The sequence below is a fragment of the Enoplosus armatus genome, chromosome 10, assembly GCF_043641665.1.
Source record: "Enoplosus armatus isolate fEnoArm2 chromosome 10, fEnoArm2.hap1, whole genome shotgun sequence".
NCBI classification, from domain to species: domain Eukaryota; kingdom Metazoa; phylum Chordata; class Actinopteri; order Centrarchiformes; family Enoplosidae; genus Enoplosus; species Enoplosus armatus.
In genome coordinates this window covers 6,554,999-6,578,378 of record NC_092189.1, presented here as the reverse complement: position 1 = coordinate 6,578,378, position 23,380 = coordinate 6,554,999, and the positions used below count along the sequence as shown (strand labels likewise).

Genomic DNA, 23,380 nt, shown 5'->3' with positions numbered 1-23,380 from the left:
GTATTGTGGCCGCTAGGTGGTAGCTCTGCACCAGGATTTCCTCCTCCCAGGTCGTCGAAACAACAAACCGAACTACGGAGCAAGCGGGGTGAGAGAACGTCCGAAACCGCCTCTGACCGCGACTTTTAAACTCTTTTTACAGAATTGTAGTGGGATTCAGACGGAGGCTGTATAAGAATAGTAAAAGTTACGATTCGGCCGGGACTACATTTCTCAACAAGGTAAGTTAGCTGTAAAATGGCGGAGAGCTATCTGGAAGTTAGTTGATTTGTATTTTGCTAGCCGTCTCGCTAGCCAGGCTAGCAGTAGATGAGCCCAGAGCGCGGATGCCTGCCTGAACCAAGTCGCTTCGCTAGCTCGCGGTACATAGCTACTTCGGTTCTTAGCACGCTAGCGAACTGGATTTTTGGCACAGTAACGGAAAATATTTAGTTCGTAGCCAAAAGAGGCGTTTTATTGTTTCAAACGACTTAGTTGCACTTTATATATTTGTAAACAAAGTGTTTGTTGCTTATGCAATATGGTCCTGGAACTCCCGAGGCAAGATGGAGGACGCAAGGACGTGATGTTTTTTTAGGTAACGTTAGCAGTAGCTGTTAGCATAGCTAACTAGTGGGAGTTACAATCAGCTCGTTAATTGCAGCATATCTGTTTTGATTATTTGCTTTATCTTCGGACAACCGCTTGATACGACTGGTGTGTAGGCAGCATGCAGTTCCTGTCATTGGAAACATTAGTGACTAGCGTTATTGTGTACTAGCCAATATTAGCATGCGCTACTACAGTAGGGCTTGCGTTGTTTTGTTATTATGGTCCAAGTACGATAGCGTTAGTAAATGCTGACATGGTCTCGATATCTAACGATAATGCATTGTACAGGGCTGTCGCCTGTCTTGTTCGGTAAATCACAGTTTGTTCGCAATGAGTAGTGCATGCTTACTTGATCAAATTTCAACTAGCTGACGCTGGAGAAAAGACGCCAAAATCCTCGGTTGCTTAGCTAGTGGCGCTAGCACTAGCAGCGCACCGGCGTCAATTTTGACAGGAGCCGACGAACAGTGTAGCCGTGTCGGCGTTGTTGGAGGGAACTGAGCCGGTACTTTGTGGCATAGTTGACTTGCAGGAATCCACGCTATTGGGTTTCACAATTTCGTTTTAACTAAGATCGTCTAGTCTCGCTTCACAGTAAGAAGTTTATGAGATACTCTGTCCGATTTGGCGCCACTTTTTCAGTCTACACCCATAGAATCCCGTCGTCTTGTCATGCAGTAACGCTAAGTTACCCCCTCACTATAAAGGAAATAGGCACGTTAACAGATTCTTAATCCAATAAATATCCCGATTATGTTAAAACTCACTAAGTCGCAACTACCACATACATGTTGCATGCGTTTACATTGACTGTGTTTTGAATGTGCGGGGAATTTTACGTCCATCATTGTATATTCATAAAATGTGTGCTTGGTAAGAACCCTATTTGGCATATGTGGGCCACCCTCGGCAGGACATTGTGAGAGAGGATCCCACGAATAACGTGACATCAGATTTATATCAGATGATTTTATTGTCTACTAATTTTTCGTAAATTCTGTTATAAATTAAGAATGACATTTGTATGTCATCACTGCGTGTAGTAGGACAGAAAGACTCGCATACTGCACCCAGAGCGGGTCTATGATGGGTGGAGTTTAAGTTTGCCTTTTCAAGACTTAACAGTTGTTCCCTAGTGCTTTTATTGACTCCCCTGACTGCTAAAGAGACATTTGCATTTGTTTCTGAATTAGGACAAAGTAAGAATCCTAATTTCAAGAGTTACTTTTGCGCTGCCCTTTGATGTATATACCACTAATTTACACATCACAACCATGCCATAGTTTCTCTGTGGCCTGCAGTATCTTGTTGATGTTGATACTGTCTTTTGATTGGTTGAGATATGTATGGGGCGGATAGGGCAGTGCCATATTTGGCCATTGAGGAAGACACTCCAGTGCTCCTTGCATGACGTTGTCTGTAAACCAAGGGGAGCAGAGAAAGAGAGGGAGCCAATGGCTAGACAGCTGAGCGTGACAGGAGCATTTGTGTCCGCCCCCTGTTACCATGTGAAACTGTTTTTTTTCAACGGCATCAAAGAAACATTTTCTCACTAGAGAGGATGTGATTTATGTGAACATATACATATTTGATGTTTGCTTTTGCAGCATTTATTGTTTCTGCTGTGTTGAAATGTGTGAATATGTGTAGCTCTCTAAATTACTCTGTTTCATATTCTAGGTCACATGCAACTTCTCCTGTCTTGTATTTTCTGAGGACCTCAAGCCAGTCTTAAGTTGAAGTTATCCAGAAGATGTTACAGAAATGATAGCAGCACCAGAAATACCATCAGAGTTCTCCTATACTCAGTAAGTGATTACTTCCACTTTAATTTTAAAGGTTGAGGTTGATCTGAATTTTAATTCTAATATTTGACTTTGTCTACCAGGGACACAGACACCCGATTCTCTTCAGACACAGACTTCTCTGAGGATCTTGATGGCAGGAGTACAATCTCAGCTAAAGGAAAGGTATAGAAAGCACAAATGGCTCTCTTTCGCCTGGATCAGAACATCCTGGTCAAATAACACAATATTGCGTCTTTTAGTTATAGATATCTGTGATGCGTATACAAAGTTAGCTTTGTCTCCTCTTTATCTCTGCAATGATTCTCAATCTTATTTATTCCTCATGCTCTTCTTTTCTGTTCCAGGGTGGGAAGAAGGGGAAGAAAGCAGCAGGGGAGAAAGGCAAAGGAGGGAAGGGAGCAGGCCGGATAAATGGCCACCACCAGGAGAATGGCATGGAAAACATGATGCTGTTTGAGGTGGTGAAGCTGGGAAGGAGTGCAATGCAGGTATGAATGGCCAGATATTTGAGATTGTAAAAATTTCAGTCACATGAAAAAGCAAATGGTCTGCATTTTTAATTGATTTCTGATTTTGTCTATCCCTGTTTTTCTGCAGTCTGTCGTTGATGACTGGATTGAGTCATACAAACATGACAGAGATGTTGCGCTACTAGACCTCATCAATTTCTTCATCCAGTGCTCGGGGTGTAAAGGTGTGTGTGTTTTAAGTTATCCTATTCCGTGATTGGCCCTTTAGTAAATGTGAGGAAAACATTTGAATCTGTGTGTCCTACAGAACCACTAAAACATACTTGGTATTCTCTTCTCCCTGAGTTGCTCCTCTTGACCATTCAGTAAATTGTCTTCTGTCTAACCCCCCTGTGTTTATCAGGTGTGGTCAGTGGAGAAATGTTCCGCAACATGCAAAACTCTGAGATCATCCGACGAATGACAGAGGAATTTGATGAGGTAACTTCACTTTTTCCAGTATAATCATTAACATATTCATCATAAACCAGTGTCATTTTAGATTAAATATCCACTTTAGAATTCTTTCATTTGCCAATGACGATTACAACAAATTTCGTTATTGCATTTACTGATGATCTTCCCTCTGTGGCCTCTGTAGGACAGCGGTGATTACCCTCTAACCATAGCAGGACCCCAGTGGAAGAAGTTCAAGTCAAGCTTTTGTGAATTCATTTCGGTTCTAGTGCGCCAGTGTCAATACAGTATCATCTATGATGAGTACATGATGGACACAGTCATCTCCCTTCTCACCGGACTATCGGACTCCCAAGTCCGAGCCTTCAGACACACCTCGACACTGGCAGGTATGCAGATGAACTCTGTGCGTGAGAGAGTGCTCTATACAGCGTTATTAGCTGGGTGGGAAAAGTAGCCAGTTTTGAGGGATCTGGGGGCACAGAACCCCTGGACAGTTTTTGCTCTACAAGCTTAATTTAAGTGCTCTCGTGCATTTTAAGGGCTCTTGTAGGTTGAGGGAGGATTGTTCAGTAGGGTTTCAATTGAACAGCAGAATTATGAATGCAACTGCACAATACAGTGGCCAACAGCTTTCTCCTGATAAAGATTTCAAATATTTTGAATTGTAGTAACTACACTTGTATAGGGCATTAGTTTTGTTCACAGGTTTCATTGGTGGAACTACTTTTAGCCAATTTAAATGTTTTTCACTAAACAGCCATGGCATACCCACAAAGGTGTTTTTACTTATTTTGCCTAATTAAACCAGGGATTAGTTTAGTTGGACTAGTAAGAGTGGGTCAACTTACACCTTACAACCTATGAGGCATAGCATACCTGCTAAAATACAGTGCCAAAGGCATCCAGTGGGGGCAGATCACGTGATCTACAGTAACCAGAGGCATGCGGAACACACGGCCCATACAGCAGCATTGTGCATTTTACAACACCAGTTGTAATTGAACAGGTGGGTGGTGTGTGTTCTGTGTAGGAAACAATCTTTGTCCTTACCTGTCAGTGTTAAACAGTCACATGCTTTTGCTGTGTTAATGTTTTGGTGTCTGCGCTAATCTTGACTGCCAGGTTGGAGCGGGTCAGTTGGTGCAGATCTATTTTAGGTGGTACCCTGTTTCAATAATGATTTCTTACTGCGCTGAAGTGAGGTTGAGTGTATAGTGGATGCAGCTAAAAGTGGACCGATTGGTATTCTTAGTGTATGGAGTTTGTTGACCCTATATAATTTCCAACATAGTTAATTCCAAGGTCTAATTTGTTAAATTAAAGGGATAAAAAATTGAAATGATTTACAAACAGATGGTCTAATTTCCAGCCATCTGCCTTTGAGGTTAGGGCACTTAAACATTTTGACTGTAGTGCAACTTAGTTACCTAAAGATTACAGTATATCTAGGGGCTCGTTTATGTTGTTCATGCACATCCTTGACACTATAGACACAAAACACAAAGTGGCAACTCCAGTAAACTCACACTCTTGGTGTTTTAAGCCAATTATTAATTGTTTCATTAAAAAGTTAGTATTATGTGTGCTTTATTTTTTTATTTCATGGTGTTATTTGTGTTTTTGGCAGCCATGAAGCTGATGACAGCCCTGGTGAATGTAGCTCTAAACCTGAGCATCAACATGGACAACACCCAGCGCCAGTATGAGGCAGAGAGGAATAAAATTGTGGCCAAAAGAGCTAATGACAGGTTGGAGCTGCTCCTGCAGAAACGCAAAGAGGTAAGAGTGGCCACATGACAATATGCAGTCTTTGTTTTCAAACACCTCTGACCTAAGCAAATGCCTTTTGCATTTAGACACACGTACACATGGGATCATTCAAATTCTAACTGGATTGTAGATTGTAAGCAAATTCTGGCGAGAAGCAGATGATTTGAGCAGTGGTTTATCAGGTTCATTAGCCAATGTTGCATGCTCCAAACTAGAGAGCGGTTTTGCATAACTTTGGCGGAAAGTTGCAACTACAGCCCCTGTGTGTAGTGTGCTCTCACTGTGATATGTATGCACTGCTCTTCGTTTATTTAAAATTTAAATTTAAAATTTATGTAAAATGATGGAAAACTGTGGGTTCTCCACTGCTGGAGACAGAGTGTTAGTAACAAGACAGCAGACAGCTCCACTTTTTCCCCCCTTCTTTTTCCCTTACTCTAAAATATATACACAGACTTCTGTCTTTCAAAAGATATTTAGCCAGTGATGTCAGTCATTAAATTGCTTTTCCTGCCAAAGTAACCTGCAAGCGGTAAAGTGCTCATTGACTGCAGGTTTATAATTGTAAACAGAATTGTATGACAGCAGCCATAATCCAATTTTTAAAGTCTTAACAGCATCCTACACAATATCATCGTCTGTCACAGATCATTGGCTGATGATCTAATAAAATCATCACTCAGCCCTATGGCAGCCTTTCTTTCTGTACTCAATTCATGCCAGAATTCAATAAAAACTATAACTGACGCCAGAATTGATCCTCCTACATGCCATTTTATTCAGGAAAACCATAAAAGACACCTGCACACAGCCACCCTGCAACCCAAGCTAACTACTACTAGCTTGTGACCAAAGAATCCGTTCCATTTTTAGAACTGCAACACCTCTGTATGTGGTGGACCTGCAGTGACTGTGTTAGTGCTGAGTGTTATTCAGCTAGCATTGTCAGTTTATTAGGTTACATAACAGCAGGCACCACCGGGCATCCATCTGTTAGTTCACTATGCAGCTACACCACAGCATGGTGGCATAGTTGGCTGTCACATATGTCTCATTATGTTAACAATGCCTCTTGGTCACCTCATACTGTAGCATTCTAGTCAGTTAGGCTTTGTGTTTGGCCAAATAAATGTGCTCATGTGTTTTTGTTCTGCTCTCCATTTCAGCTCCAAGAAAATCAGGACGAGATTGAAAACATGATGAATGCGATATTCAAAGGAGTGTTTGTTCACCGATATCGGTACGGCTTCACATAATGCCCGTCTATTATCAAAAAATTATAACTTTGATACTGGTGGTTGATGCTGCTGTAGACGACGTCTTGTATTCTGTTTAACAAATAGTGATCTAATGTTTTAACAGTGATTCGATAGCAGAAATCAGGGCAATCTGTATAGAAGAGATTGGAGTGTGGATGAAACTCTATAGCGATGCCTTCCTCAACGACAGCTATCTGAAGTATGTGGGATGGACGATGCATGATAAGGTGGGTCACACAAAGGTTTTGTTTAGCTCTTTTTTTGTAGTTTCTTTAAATTTTCCTGATCAGGCCGCTTCCCAGGACTGTGAAGGCGTGCACTTACTGTAATTGATTGACTTCTTTCTCACCCTATTGTTAGTTTTGTTGCACCTTTAGTGTAGGACAACCTTTGGTGATGTCACATACTCCCCAATTCACATCAATCTGAGCAGACAGAATAAGTGAACACACCTGTGTGGGTGTGCAGAGCTGTTAAAGGCAAAATCAATAGCCCTTTTTAAACAGAGATCCTGCATTATGCCATCTTTGTCTTTTTTACACTGAACCAAATAACGCCGGCATAATGCTGCCCTAGCGTTTTTGACAGCATGTTGGAATTCCAGAAGCAAAAGAGGTGTGTCGTGTAACACAACAGCGTCGGCGTCTAGTAATAAGGACTTCATTGTCTCCCAAATTTGCAGACATTTTCTGTTGCTGTAGGTTAGCTGCTAACTTCTTCTTCTTCTTCTTCTTCTTTAAGTTAGCCACTAGCTGCATTTTAAATCCCCCACGGTCGTGGGTCACGCACATCAAAACGTCTCAACCCTGTCCCATCATGCCGGCTCCTCCATTTTATTTATTTTTATTTTTTACAAATGTTTTCTGGTGTCAAATGTTGGTTTATTTCATCTGAGGAATGGCTGTTTTCTACTTCTCTATTCCAGCAAGGCGAGGTACGTCTGAAGTGTCTCACAGCCCTGCAGGGTCTCTACTACAACAGAGAACTCAATGCAAGACTGGAACTCTTCACCAGTCGCTTCAAGGTCAGCACCACCTGCTGGACAACTTCAACACAACAGCTCCAACTTTATTGTTTCACACTCTTATACAGCAACAAACACTGGGCTAATATTCTATGGACACATATTTGTGATTAAAATCACAGAATTTTACTTACTAATCAAATTAATCCTTTGGCCCACATAACTCATTAAATCTGTCCTCTCTCTCTCTTTGCACAGGACCGTATTGTCTCCATGACTCTGGACAAAGAGTACGACGTTGCAGTACAAGCAATTAAACTACTCACTCTAGTCTTGAAGTAAGTGGCTGTGTTCTTGGTGGCATTTGATTAGTGTTGTTGTCCCAACTTCCATGTTGTTTACCATATATTAGTGGGAAGTAGTCTGTACGTTAAGGGCAGACCCTTGTACACTCAAGAATTACATCAAGTACAAGTGTGCTACTGGCAACTACTTTGGAACTGAAGTTGACTGACTCTTTGTGTTTGTCTCTGCAGTAGTACGGATGAGGTGTTGACCCCTGAGGACTGTGAGAGTGTCTATCACTTGGTCTACTCAGCACACAGGCCTGTTGCCATTGCAGCTGGAGAATTCCTCTTCAAAAAGTATGTCATACATAAATCAAATTTGTCTCTGAACAGGAGTCAAATCGATGTTTATCACTGAACAGTGAAGCATAGGGAAAGGAATGTAGAGGCTGATTGGGGAAGGAGGAGAGAAAACAAGGGATTCACCAAAGCTTTGTGGAAATTCAAGGATAAATGAGAATTTAGTAACTTAACAGCCCCTGAAAATCTGGTCTTTGCTGGCCCCCAGTGGTTTTCACCTTTTTCACCTTGCTGCAGTGAAGTACAGGTGGACTCCAGGACCTGGTGACATCACTGTTGGGTGTGGTTATAGGTTCAACAGAGCGCACATGTGACCACACCTATCAGTGATGCTGAGTGTGTTCAGAGGTAAAACAGGCTTGAAACCTTCAACCAGAGAAGGCAGCAAAACTCTGCTTTTCAGCCTGATGTTAAGTTACTCTTCAAGATTGTTTATATGAGTCTACTGGAAAAACACATTCAGTATGTCTGTGTGCATACAAACTAAACTTTGTAGCTTTTCTCATGTTTACCCTGATAGTTCACTCCAATTAAAACTCGGACTCAGTCAGATCTCAGCTTAGCCTATGAATTTTAATTGTGCAGGCCCCTTGCTGCTTCTAAGAAGTGCAGTTGGAGGATTATGTGGGGGTTGCTTTTGTGTGATACCCAACTAATGATTAATATTCCTGAAAGATTGTTCAGCCAGCGGGAACCAGAGGAGGAAGGTGCCCCCAAGAGGAGAGGCAGACAAAGCCCCAACGCCAACCTCATTAAGACCACTGTCTTCTTCTTCCTGGAGAGTGAGGTATGTTATCAGGCTATTTTCCTTTACTGTCACACATAGGCTACAATTTCTGTCTTTATTGACAGTATTTAAGCAATTTAATAATCTATCCTATCTCTCCTCAGCTCCATGAGCATGCAGCCTACCTAGTGGACTCCCTCTGGGAATGTGGTGCAGAGCTACTGAAGGACTGGGAGTGTATGATCAGCTTATTGCTAGATGACCCATTGCCAGGAGAGGAAGGTATGGCACTGATGTCTGACAGCCTATGTCACCTGTATGTGGTTCAGAGCACAAATGTGACATATATCATGCTGATTGTTTTGTGTTGTTTGCAGCGCTTACTGACAGACAAGAGACAGCCTTGATTGAAATCATGCTGTGCACTGTACGCCAGGCTGCAGAATGCCACCCACCTGTCGGAAGAGGCACAGGGAAGAGGGTAAGAGCGGCTAACACACTTTCAATAGTGAAGATTGGTTAAAGAATAATTCAGTTTATTTCTAATATGGGCTGTCCTGGGATTGCCATGATGGCAATTGTGTTGAACATTGATCACTTACTTAACTTAAGAGCTGGATCAGTGCAAGCTGAACCCAAAGACAGTTCAAACATATCCTTCTAATAGCACTTGCACAGTTAACATGTCGTTAAATATCTGTGATCCAACCATTATAAATGCGAGTGGTGTGTTTGATTGTCTGGCAGCTGTGTTTTGCAACATTTAAACCATTTTTGAAGATAAAAGGATTTTTTGCTAGCCATGTATTTGGGGAGTGTATTAGAGAAATAATTTAGTTTTTTGAATATATTGCATACTGATATTTGTGAATGTGGTGCCATGTTTTGTGGTTGTGTTGCCACACTTAAAGCAAGCCTGCAAAACATTTTCAGATATTCTGCTTGTTATTATCAGTTGAAGGTTGATGTGTAGCTTTTTTCCCCCTGGACTGTTTATGAAATCAGACATCACAAGTAAACGTAACATTAATTGGGGATTTGTCTCACAGTCTAATTGACATTATGATGTAGCTGTTACAGACACTTTTTATTTAAACTGTTGGACACCATCCAACAGAATTTGAAAGCTGTGCTGCTGGGGCCTGTTTCAAGAATCAAGATTGTTGAAATAACAGGATAAGTTTGAATGATGTTAAAAAGATCTGTTCTGTTTTATTTAGTAAAGCTATCTTTAAAATGCATTAAAAGCCTGCCACTGGGACCATGCACTCGGTGAACTGGAGCTACATAAATCTCTATTAACTGTTACAGGTTAACAGAGAGGTTGAAATTAACCACAAATGAAGAGAGTAAACGTTACAAAAAGTAAGTACTAGTTGTGAGGACAGGTATCTAACTTGCTGCATCTATGATTAGGTGATGACTGCTAAAGAGAAGAAGACTCAGCTGGATGACAGAACCAGAATGACAGAGCTGTTTGCTGTGGCATTGCCCCCTCTACTGGCTAAGGTTTGTTACATCCATTCCATGCTCTTAACAAGCACTCCTCGGAAGGGCTGCTTCGGGTGTGTATTTATCAATCAGAAAACATTATGTTGACTGTTTGTTCTACAGTACGCTGTGGATGCAGAGAAGGTGACTAACTTGTTGCAGCTGCCTCAGTTCTTCGACCTGGAAATTTATACCACAGGGCGCCTGGAGAAGGTAAGACCACAAAAATCTGTTGATATAACAATAATAAAATTGTTTATCTTCCTTGACTGTTTTCACACATGATGTGTCACTCTTTCTCTCTAATCCAGCACCTGGAATCCCTGCTGCGTCAGATCAGGGAAATTGTGGAGAAGCACACAGACACTGAAGTTTTGGAGGCCTGCTCCAAGACTTACCATGCCCTCTGCAATGAGGAGTTCACAATCTTTAACAGGGTGGACATTGCCCGCTCCCAGCTGCTGGATGAGCTGGTGGACAAGTTCAACAGGCTACTGGAGGATTTTCTACAAGAGGTAGGAGTGACAGGATGCACACTTCAGCACTGCTAAACATGCGTGTCTCATTGCCCTTTTGGTAAAGTGGGCCTTGCACCCAACATCACCAGCGCTTAATATTATCACCATGTTTGCCTTTTGTTATGTATTGCTGCCTAAACCTTTTTTTCTGGCAGTCTCCTTGCATAAACCCCAAATTGTCACTTTAAATTCAAACTTTGATTTATCTGCAAATAAGACTTACTTCCAGCCTCAAACTGTGGTAAATTAATTTCATATATATTTCTGAAGAATGTGAAAACTTATTTAACATTTATATCCATTCTAGATGATTCAGTCTTTATCAGATGAGTAAACATCTTGGTCTATAAAATGTAACACAGTTGCGACTTCTCTTTCCAGGGTGAAGATGCTGATGAAGATGATGCTTATCAGGTTTTATCAACTCTAAAAAGGATCACAGCATTTCACAAGTATGACATTTATTCTGTCTGGAGAATACACTTCTTATCCATCCCCCGCATTTCACATCCTCTGTGTTCTCCAAAGTTGGAACTACAATTTATCTGTTCTTCTGTGTGTCTGAAACTGACTTTCTCACATCTGTTGCAGTGCACATGACCTGTCGGGGTGGGACCTCTTTACCAGCAACTTTAAGTTGCTCAACACAGGCATAGAGAATGGAGACATGCCTGAGCAGGTTAATAAACATACATACGCGCCAAATGAAGTTATATGACTCAACAAATTATAGTCAATATTTGTGAACACTAACAAATATCAACCCCTTGGGGATTGTTTTTTCCTTGTGAGCAGATAGTCATCCACTCACTGCAGTGCACCCACTACGTGATCCTGTGGCACCTGGCCAAGTCATCTGAGGGCAGCTCCAGGAAGGTGAGGCCTCCTAAAGCCAACTTCATCGTCCCTATTCTGCACTGTTTTGAAGAGAATTGGATAGGTGTGAGTGATTGTAAAGAAACTCTGACTGAATTCTGAACTCTGTTGTTGAATCAGGATGACCTGGTGACCCTGAGGAAGCAGATGAGGGCATTCTGTATGATGTGTCAGCGCTACCTCACCAATGTCAACACAGCCGTCAAAGAACAGGTGACACAGACACGAGAACAAGTCGTAAAGTAAATTCTAAAAAGAGAAGGACATAAAGTATAAAATGAGGATCATCAACAATTAGGCAAAGTGACGAGGTGAAGAGGTGGTTTGGCTGCTATTCATTGCAGCTGCAGTTGGCCACAAAGTGCTGGTAAGAAGGATGATATTGCAAGTGACTTCAGTGCTTACCCTCTATTTTCTTTGTTCATATATAATTAAAGGGTCCTTGATACAACTTGTTGCTGTTGTATCAATGTCTCAATGTCTTAAGTTGTATCGATGTCTCACAACTGAAGTCTGATTTTCACAAATCCATAAGATGCTCTGTATAATTATACTCAAAAACCTAGTTTAAAATCTAATTTACAAGGTCATTATGTACACTGACTTTTAACTTTTTGTCCTCCTTTTTTTTTTTTCTCCCTCTCTCTTTCCTCCAACAGGCATTCACCATCCTGTGTGATCTCCTGCTCATCTTCAGCCACCAGATGGTGTCCGGAGGCAGGGAACACCTGGAGCCTCTGGTCTATTCCCCAGAGGACTCGCTGCAGTCTGAACTGCTCTCCTTCATCCTGAACCATGTCTTCATAGACCAGGACGATGACACAAATAGCACAGGTACAAATGCAAATATGCAGTTCTAGCAGCTCATTTACTTTCTGCGCTGCTCCAATAGGCATATATATATATTCATATATATCTTGCTTTTTTCATCATCTCAGATGGACAACAGGACGATGAGGCGGTAAAGATTGAAGCTCTGCACAAGAGGAGAAACCTCCTGGCTGCCTACTGTAAACTGATCATCTACTGTGTGGTAGAAATGAAGACTGGAGCTGACATCTTCAAACAGTACATGAGGGTAAGTTAAACTTTTATTACTTGCAATGAAATGCAGTAGAACATTAAAGCCATTCAGTGTACATCTTGAATAAAGAGGACTGTAACACATGGTTTTTAGCAGATGTATCTGTTATTACAGGAATCTATGCATTGTCTGTCTTACCATTAGATCAGCTCATAATCCGTCATGTCTCAGTAATGTTTTTTTCCCCTTTACAGTATTACAATGATTACGGTGACATCATCAAGGAGACCATGAGTAAGACTCGGCAAATCGACAAGATTCAATGTGCAAAGACACTCATCCTCAGTCTGCAGCAGGTCAGTATACACACTCGCTTGCTCATTCATCATTCAGACCATTTTTCCCATTTAAAGAGATTGTTGATCTAATGTTTCTCTTCCTGTTAGCTGTTCAATGAAATGCTGTCTGACCTGGGTCATGGGTTTGATCGCTCCTCCTCTTCGTTCTGTGGAATCAAAGAGTTGGCCCGTCGTTTTTCTCTAACCTTCGGTCTCGACCAAGTCAAAACCAGAGATGCCATCGCTATGCTGCACAAGTAAGGCTTCATTCTGCTCTTGTTACATTGCATTGCTCTTATTACATTTTGTTGGCCTTGCATCTGGGAACTGTCATGTTAGACAAATGACTCCTTGAATACTGTGTTTCCTCTTGCTGTGTTATTTTCTTCCTCTGGATTTTGGAGAGGCTTAAGTGATAAAATGTTGCAGTTTTGCCTATTCCCATGCACTGAAAGTATGAGCATATAAAAACAACAGGCTGTTTAAACACACAGAGGCGCAACAGTGCTATAAAACTAAAACTGCTGTTACATACTCGATGTAAGGAACCCACGCACTAATCAAAAGAGCTGCACAAGGTGTTCCTTATGGTGCTCTTATGAAGCTAAATGTGTCATCCAAAATTTGTAACACAGCACTAATTTCGGCTGCTGCATCATCGGGTGTTTCCCACCAGCTTGTGTGAACTGATGCTGTGGCAAACTAAGAAAAATATTTTTCCATCCATTCTTAACATTTCTTAAATGATACATGCTGTTTCTTTTTAATTGAGATTGTAAAAGCACACAATCCTCCACATTTGTTGAGACCCCACTCCCGTCACATTGGTTTTGTTTTTCTCGTGTGGATTATTATCGTCTGTCAGGTCCCAGGAAAGTCGATGTATGCACGTTTGCTATGTTGGCTTGGGTATCCCCTACACTTGTGTAACATATGGTACACTATGTAATGTGATATGCCGGGATTGCAACTGGAGTTTAAGTAATGAAAGACGGACTGAAGATTCTGCTTTGTTTCCATCTAGTATTTAAGATATTTAAACTTTCAAGTGATGTAGCACGCCGTTAAATTATAGCACAAACTACTAGTTTGATTAAGAAGAATTCATTTCAACTTGACATTCTAATCCTGATCAACATATAGTCGGATTAATATCAAGCATTCATGAAGGTTTTATAATAATAACCACAATATCCTTGGTTTCAGGGAGATTTGTGGTTTCATTGTAAAAGTTGACATACGTTTTATGCGGACGGCCTAGTGGTGTACCATGTAACCCTGTTCAAAGAAGTGAATACACATCTTTCCTCATAAAATTCTAATTTCACTACACAGTTTGGATCAGCTGTTTTTAGTTTTATGTATGTTCACAGTGTGTTATTCTTTGTTTCTCAGGGATGGTATTGAGTTTGCATTTAAGGATCCTAGTCCCCAGGGTGAAGGAGGCCCTCCCCTCAACCTGGCTTTCTTGGACATCCTCAGCGAGTTCTCCTCCAAGCTCATGAGACAAGACAAGAGGACTGTGTAAGTGTTTTCTGCTGAGCTGATGTGGGAGGCTTCAGTGTCTCAGTGCAACAGGTGTTTGTGACAACTGGTGCAACTGGTGTTTCTGATGCGTGAGTGGTTGATGTGAGGCTTTTTTTTTCTTTTAAACCCTCCAGTTGGAATGTGCACATGGTTGTGTGTAAGGTTTGTCCTCTGTATGCATGGATGCACACGTTTTTTCATCTTGTCTACGTGACCTCCTGCTTCTCCCCAGCCACATGTACCTGGAGCGCTTCATGACGTTCCAGATGGCACTGCAGCGAGAGGACTGCTGGCTCCCCCTCATCTCCTACAGGAATTCTCTGCAGGCTGGTGGTGATGACGATACCATGTCGGTGATGAGTGGCTACTCCAGCAGAGGCTCCTCCATCCGCTCCAAGAAGATCAAGCCTCCTGCTGCTACAGCTGGAACTTCGGCAGCCAAGAGGAAGCTGCCAGAAGGTATCAGACTCAACAAAATCATTAATAATGTTTTAGATGGTTTCCCTTTTTTTCACTTCAGAGAAAAATGGGCATTTACTTTAGTGCAGGCAGCTGCATACTTTTTTTTTTTAAAGGACATCAGTTTCTGTTGTGATCTATAAACACCAGTCAGTTCATATTCCTCAACACCTACAAATGCACAAGCACACTGAGAATATGTCTCCATGAGAACCACATACATTATAGCCCAGCCCAGCAATGACGTTATAAAAGAAGAGTTGGAGCCCAGATTAACCCAAATGCCTTCCTACCAGCCTGGCTCAGCCAGCCGAGTTGATGGGTGAGGAGATTAAACAGCAGATGGTAGGAGAGAGTCAGGAGTCAAACTGCTCCTTACCAATTGCACAGGGTCACTGAAATCTGTGTGTGTGTGTGTGTGTGTGTGTGTGTGTGTGTGTGTGTGTGTGTCTGTGTGTGTCTGTGTGTCTGTGTCTGTGTGTCTGTGTCTGTGTGTCTGTGTCTGTGTGTCTTTGCTGAAGACCTGCTCATGACCAAGGATGTCTCTAGAATACAAAATTCCATTCATTCTGTTTACAAGGTAGAAAAATGGAGCGCCTGTTGGGGAAAACAGCAGTTCAGGAGTTGGTTCACCTAAGGCTGACATTATAGTACAGTCAAAATCAAATTGGTGTTCTCCTTAATTATTAGTTATTTCCTTCATCCTAATTTATTTGTGTGTGTTCATAGTTTTGGATTTCACTGTCAGGATTATTTCTGGCATGCCTGTGTCAGGACAGACCTCTGGGTATAGTGAGCGTTTCCACCCAGTACTGTATTCCACATCCTCTGAGAATATAACAAATATGAATTTGGAAATACTTTACCAACATCCTGACATCTCTTTAAAGGTCTTCAAAATGGACAAGCTATGTAAACCCAAGCATTAGGGTAAAGATATGTGTTGGTGATGTTGTAGTACCCAATAACAGTCCTAAATTTGTTCACAGTTGATGTTTTGAAACTCAACATTGTTCATAGTTAGGGGACTTTGGAGAAAAGTTGGTAACTTGTGCGAAATGTATAACAAAACAAGCATGTGCACGTTTGTTGCGAATTTGTCTGAACATTTCGGCCCTTCCTTTGCAGAGGAGAGCAGCAGCAGCAGCGAGGTGTGGCAGCAGAGCATGCAGACCCCAGTCATGTTGCCGTCCCCCCACCTCACCTCCACTGCCATGCGAGACCCTAAGAGGGGCCGTGATGACAGCTTCATGGGGGTCTACCCCCTCCCTCACGACCAGCAGCAGCCCCACCAACACCCACAGCACCATCAACAGACGCCTCAGCACCACCAGACACCCATGGATTACAAGTATGCATGTCTGACTGTTACATTCCTGACATGTTTAAATGAAAACAACGTCACTGTGGAAGATTTAAGTCCTCCTCCGTGCAAAAGATGTTTAATAAATTTCACCATATTTTTTTTTTGTTTGTTTGTTTTATTTGATTTTTGCTCTGAAATTTATTTGAAAACTACATTTTAATTGGCCAGGCCACAAAAATCTAAACATCTTCAGACAAACATTTGACATGAAAGTTCTTGGGACAAATAACAGATCAGTGTACGTTTCTGTCATTAGTGTTCACTCTTGCTATTAATTTATGTATATAAAAACAAGTTCCCTTAGGGCGGCGTAATTAATATGGAGATTTCAATCAATCTTTCAGCTCCATGATGCGCACCACCAAACTTATTGAATATTGTGCATTGGCATATTTTTATGCTCTTAAATTCCACAGCCCAACATGAACTTTTCTCCTCCTTGTTTGCTGTGTTGCCCCTGCATTTCAGAAACTCTTTGATGGCCATTTTCTTTTAATTAATTATCTGTTATTTCCTTGCATCTTAATGCTTACTAGCACCAGATTTTATAAATATATCTAGGCCCATATCCAGGCCCATCATTCAGTTCACTTATTCTCTGAGAATGGGATCAGAGGACTGGAATATGAGCCAAAATACATTAGGACAAGGTTCAATGTAATTTCCCATTTGCGTGCTATTAATTTTGAGGGCAAACGGTAGCAAAATGCTTGTACTTGTACTCGCTTGTAACAGCCTGCCAAGTGTTGGCTCTACTGGGACAGTGACTGACTAGTTTATTTATCCAAGCTGACTTTTCATAGGCACCAGGCCAGTGGGGCAGCTATATAGCTGTGTCTGACATCCTTGTGGTACCTCCAGTTAAATCACCAAACATGTGGATTAAAACCATTGTTAATGAATGTGCTCTTGTGCATTTAGTTCCCAGGTGACGTGGATGCTGGCTCAGAGACAGCAAGAAGAGGCACGCCAGCAGCAGGAAAGAGCCATGAACTATGCCAAGCTCAGGACCAATCTGCAGCATGCTATGTAAGACACATGCACACCTGCACACAGGTGTCTGTGGCAATCTCATCAAAAGTATGGTTCCATAACTATGTAATGCTTTGTTTTTGTAGTCGTCGCAGCACTGGGCTTATGGAGGAAGACGAAGAGCCAATTGTGGAGGATGTGATGATGTCATCTGAGGGTCGTATGGATGACCTCAACGAAGGCATGGACTTTGACACCATGGACATTGATCTGGTAAGAAACATTTAACTAAATTAAGAGTTTATGAATTTGTACTTACACTAGGATTTGTATTTCCTTACCCCTCCCGAACTTGTCAGTTACATCCTCACTGAAAAATCAGACTGTCTCAGAAGATCAGATTACATGGCTAAAAGGCATTTTTACATCTTTTAGACACAGTAGAATTGCCATTAGGAGGCAGCATTAGTTGCTGTTGTTTCTACTAATGTAACATCTGGTCTAAGGACAGTCAGGCCAGATGTTACATCTGGAGACTCATCGTGGTCTGATTTATTTTACAGTCACAATACTGGAAGCTATGTCAAGCAGCAAGAAACAGTTGCTTGAAATCTGATTTAATTCTGAGATACTCAGAGAATAAAAATGTAAAAACCTCAAAACTCATACGTCCAAAGAAATTTCTGGCCGTCCAAAGATCCTGTCTGTCTGGAATCACAAACCGCCTTGACTGCTTTAGAAACCAGTGTGGTGGAGATTGGGCAGTAAAAACATAGTTTATGTTATGTTTTTATTTGCATCAACTATTTTTTGCTTTCTACTGGTGAGCTTAAAGAACACCAACCAAGTCATTCAACTAGCCCTCATCCATCTGAGCATCTCCAGCAAAATACTGCAGTCCTTCTTTTTCTTTTGTTTTATGGCCCAATCATTTCCAGAATTTGTCAGCCAGTCTGTTCAGTTTGATTTTTATTAGTCATGAAAAAGTTCGGTTAGTTAAGCCCGAAGACCATAATATATCCAGATTTAATTACATTTTGGTTACTGGGTTCGCATGCATATTCTGCCTACGTGGGGAATAACCAATCAGTTATTCTAAGAAATGACAGATTTGTTTAGCATGCAGCAGTTAATAACGAGCAGCTTGAGTAGATTTTTGTATGTAACTTCAAAATAAGAAAAGAAGACAAAAGAAATCATCCAAAAGAATTGTTGGCTGTGGGGAAGGATGTGTCTGGTTTTTGTTTTTTAAAAAGATGGAAGATGTACTCTGTCGACAGTGCCTTCCAACTGTTGGTACAACACGAGGCAACATGACTAATTTATTTGACCGTTTACGCCAACACCACAGAGTCACGTATGATGAGTTTAAAGCCAGAACCAAATTTTATCCAAGACAAATGTCTATTTTGGATGCTTGCGCTAGTGCTGCACTCTATGAGAAAGGCTCCAAATGTCATGTTGAATCAACCAGAAAATGGAACAACTGCCCTAGTTTCTCTAAATTCACTGTTTGTTGCATATGTGATAAATTATGTCCAAATTGAACTGCAGGAGTTTAGTGCTGCATATATCTGCTGAAATTACATATCTTTTTTTTTTAATGTAATGCATCTTGCAATAATCCATAAAATCACATTGTTGTTGTGTATTGTTATGCCCCCAATTTTTAGTAGGGGCAAAGATTGCTCAGATATTCATTGGTTGTGGTTCCAAAGCAGCTGTTGGAGCAGGAGAAGTTGTTGGGAGTATCTGCTCTAAACTGTCTGTCTTTCTCTTTCAGCCACCCTCTAAGAACCGTCGTGAGCGGTCTGAGCTCAAGCCAGACTACTTTGACCCTGCTTCCATCATGGATGAATCGGTAAGGCCTCTATACTCTGTCACTCAGACGTGTTTCACCTTGTATGTTGACTAACTCTAGACTGATGGCGTACTCTAAATTCAAATGTGTCCTTGGGCTGCTGTTTATATGTAGTGCTACAAACAAATACCGGCGCGCTCATGAGGACTCCAGGAGTGTTTGTGTATTGGCCAGCTGGAGAAGCTTGTGAGGCAGAGTGAGAGCTGACACAACTTGTGATTTCCTCAAAATAAACAGTGTTGCACTAAATTAGTATAATCTATGGCAGTAAATTGAGATTAGATGGCTTGCAACCAGTCACATTACATGGATATTCGGGGCATTCAGTGAGGCCGTGTAAAGCATTTAGACAAGTTCAGCCAAATGCAACATTTCTTATTGTTTGCAAAGCCACCACTTTTTGCCTGTGTAAACACGGCAAATTGTATTTATTTCAGAATGTACTGCCGGCCTTAGATTCTTGTTTCAGCATGTCCCAACCTTGAGAAACTCTGGGGATTTGCCTTAGGGCTTGTTCCTCCACTGGGCTTTGATATGCAGGGCTCCTCAGACTCTGCCTCAGTAGAGAGCACTGAAGAATGTGAGGGTGTTTTGTGTCAACTTTAAATAATTTCATTGTCACAAAAAAGACATCACAGCAGAAAACCGTTTTCTCTTCACCAAACACTTAGCGTCTTGTTCCATTAAGTTCTTCCTGAGTAAAGAAACAACACAAAGCACACTTAGCTGCTCAGATTTTGCCACTTGACACAACCCACTGCACCCCAGCTCAGAACTAGTCTGCCTCAGATCCATTTCTTTCCGCTCTGAATTACTTTTCCACAATATTAGTAATGATGTGGCTGCGGCAGCAGAGAGAAAGTCAAATGCACTCAATACATTACGATATCAAACATGTAGAAAACTGTTGATTGTTGCGCTAGCGTTTCACTGTGAGCTGGCTTCAGTTAAAACATTGGTTCATTTTATTTTGTTTGTTGGACTGTATTTTGATAGTAAATAGTCAGGTAGATTTCTTTCTCCCCTTCGACACCTTGGCAGCAACTGCGGTAATGATGCAACCTCCCAGGCAACACCCTTGGTGGTTGTTAGGAGACCCGACCAGTTTGGTTTTAGCCAAATATGACCCACGTATTCTTAACTTAATTGAGGCTGCACCATCATCATAGATATCATACATGAAAATAGAACACTTTATTTCATGTTTGGCAATATAATACATTGTTAAATTCCTTTAAATATTTTCTTACTATACGTAGTCATAGGCAAGAGAGAGGGTCATTTTATGTTTTTGTTTGTCAATATCAGCAGGTAATACGTCTACCAATTTCTGTCATATTAAATGTGAGTTTTTAACTTTAAAACTAATGTATGGGTTTTTTTTGTTTGTTTCTTCCAGGTCCTCGGGGTGTCCATGTTTTAAGCTAATATCCAGATGATTTTGACGCTGGGATAACAGAAGAGGCGCTTTGTATTTAAAGAGAATTTTAGATGCGAAAACAGAAGTGTTTTCTGTAAGAAAAAACAAAACGAAAAAAAAAATGATTCTGGCTTGTGCTCCACGTGGACCAATGACAACCCACACTCAGTGTTGCTTGCTCAGAGAGGACTTTGTTTCAAATATTTACTTTTATAATCTTGGGTAAGCTCTTCCTGTTCAGAAATAGTGTAACAGGCCACTTCCAAACCTATTAGAAATGAGACATGTCTGAAGAAAAATCCATAATAGCTTTTTTTTTTTTTTTTTTTTTCCTTTTTTTTCTAAACGGGGATGAATTGGTGTGTTTAACTTAAGAAACATTTTTTGTTTATGTCTAACCCTTTTTACAATTGTAGTAAGTTACCAGGTGTGAAGTAGTAATTTATAAACAGACTGTAGTAGCTTGCTTGTACTGTGTTAGCCAAGTGGATGGAGGTCTTTATGTTTCTGTGCTTTTTTTTTTTTTTTTCTTTCTTTTTTCCCTCCTATCTCTTCAAGTTTTTTTTCCCTGTTGTTGGGCCTGATTTGAGGTCCTGATAACCACTGGTGGTTAAGATGGTGAGATGTCACATAGAATCAGTCATGATCCCTTTATGCTGTGAAGATTCCCAGAGTCCACTGAACGCTCCACACTGTTAAGCAGTAAGTCCTTGAGCTTACCCTAAGATTTGGACCACTCCTTAACCACCATCTACTAGAGAAATGTGCCCCCCCCCCCACCCCTAACAACAATGAGCAGATTTTTATCCCAGTAGTGCCACTGTGTGGGCTCTGGCAGAAAGCAGCTCGTCAACGAATTACGCATCTTTTTCTCTTAAAATCCAGCAGCATAATGTTGAAATGGGTATCTCTACATTTTAAATAAAAGTTATATATGAATCGGTGCTGATTTTATATATGTGCTTTTGGTTTTCTTATTTTCAACTTTTCAACCTTCAGTCACAAAGTTTGAGAAATGTGTAAGTAAAACAAAAAAAAATGAAAGCATGTGAAGCCATGCATCAAGGAAGATTTTTAAATTTGTATTTTTATGTTTTATTTTGTTTTTTTCTTTTTGTCTTGATAATGTCTTCGGGTTTCTACCTTTTTTCCTACATGTAAATTAGTTTGGATAAAACTGATGAAAAGACTTGTGAAATTCAGCTTTAAGGTTTTCTCAACATGAAAAGTCCTGTCACAAAATACTTAAAGATTTCAAATGTTAAAAGTGAACGGTAGTCATTCAGACAATACTGAAAATTAAAGTTATTCAGCAGCGCTGTGGCAGCTAGACAAAGCGTAGATTTTGACATATATTTGTCACACACAAGTTTTAATGAAATGTTTTGTCTACTGAGGTTTTTATTTTGTAGTCATTCCATGCTTAAGCCTTAAACATGCTTGTGAAGGTCACCCTCTCTCACAGTAATCTTCCATGTCAGAGGATCAGTCATGTTTAAAGGTGGATAATTGGCTTCTTAGAACATGAAACATGAGGTGGTCAGATGTAATGTGATAAAGTAGATGAACAGCCTATATGTGTTTTGCCTAATTATTTTATGTAAGTAAAAAAGAAAATTCTTTTAAGGAAAAAGTACTGTTTATTGTTTGTTACTTACCACTACATTGGTATAAATTCTTATTAGATCATGTGTATATATACAAAATTTAATTTTTTTCCTTCCTTTTGGCCATTTCTGTGTTTTTATTTTTATTTTTCTCTGCACTCTTGCCTACACTCTAAGTTGTTGTCTATTATCCCATCCTCTTTCAGTCACTCTGTTTTCTGATTTGTACTTGTCTGGAGACAGTAACTTTTGAATAAAAATCAACACATTTCATCAGTGGTACTTTTTACTTTTGACCACAATGAACTTCCTACGTCTAACACTGGGGTTAGTCACATCAGGCTGCACAGTATACCTTTAGTTTTGGTTTGCCTTTGCACAATTATGCAGTTTGGGGTGAAATATTATTTTGGTTGGGGTGACATTGAAGTTATTCATTTTAGTGTCACAAGGAGGCAGTATAGTCAAAGGTGGAAATCAAATCTCCCCACAATGGCAGTGCTACACTCTTTGAAATATATGCATCTTTTTCTCTTTGCTGACAAGGTTATGAATATGTATTCTCGGGCACTCTGCATCATCGACGCACACATCTCGCTGTATGTGACGGCTTTTACATTTGTGTCGACCATCAAAAGGCCCCATTGTAGCGAGAGTAATGTCTTGTTCTGCGGAGACAAAGAGCGCCACAGTTGCCGTAATGATAAAAGTGAGGACATGAGGTGGCAGAAGAAAGGATGAAAGCAACAGAGACTTGTGTGTTAAGTGCGTGATTAATAAAGAGGAGCTCTCAGATCAATGCGCAGCGTGTTAGAATGGGACCTGGCAGAGAGCTCCCCTTCATGTCCGGCCTGTGATACACGAAGAGGCTCATCCATCACTACGTCAGCCTGCCTGTCACATGTCGGCTGTCAGAATAATGTGCAGAAAAGCACTTACCTCGGCAGCCCTGCTTGATTGTCTTCTGAGCTGTCAGCCGTTTTTGTTTTTTTTATTGTTACACGCTGTTAGTGGTGTTCATGCAGAAAGGGAACATTTAGATTAGTGTGTAACTGTTGTCATGTTGTCAAACCAGTTATGTGAAAGTTGAGGAGCGTGTTTTATGTCCACATCTCACACTTCTCTGCCGAAACAATTATTTTCCATCTACTTCTCTGTCTGTGGTTCCCACAGCGGTACATCTGCTCGGGCTGAGTTAGGTTACGTTGTGTTGTCGAGGTCAGGGC

At 40.9% G+C, this 23,380-nt stretch overlaps 1 protein-coding gene across 1 annotated transcript; it reads left to right on the top strand.

The window, feature by feature from the left end:
• Window positions 1–100: 100 nt before the first annotated feature.
• On the top strand, window positions 101–22,427 carry stag2b (STAG2 cohesin complex component b). The gene is made up of 34 exons (XM_070912896.1): window positions 101–221; window positions 2,272–2,399; window positions 2,480–2,561; window positions 2,744–2,887; window positions 2,997–3,093; window positions 3,273–3,349; window positions 3,510–3,714; window positions 4,956–5,107; window positions 6,265–6,338; window positions 6,461–6,584; window positions 7,283–7,381; window positions 7,580–7,659; window positions 7,858–7,965; window positions 8,644–8,755; window positions 8,860–8,977; window positions 9,073–9,176; window positions 10,112–10,204; window positions 10,310–10,399; window positions 10,498–10,701; window positions 11,086–11,156; window positions 11,296–11,383; window positions 11,500–11,580; window positions 11,701–11,793; window positions 12,240–12,414; window positions 12,519–12,658; window positions 12,859–12,960; window positions 13,051–13,199; window positions 14,338–14,466; window positions 14,702–14,928; window positions 16,057–16,279; window positions 17,216–17,323; window positions 17,413–17,539; window positions 19,050–19,127; window positions 20,527–22,427. Exons 2-34 carry the CDS (start codon window positions 2,356–2,358, stop codon window positions 20,548–20,550), a joined length of 3,822 nt encoding a protein of 1,273 aa, XP_070768997.1. The 5' UTR covers window positions 101–221; window positions 2,272–2,355; the 3' UTR covers window positions 20,551–22,427.
• The last annotated feature ends 953 nt before the right edge of the window (window positions 22,428–23,380 follow it).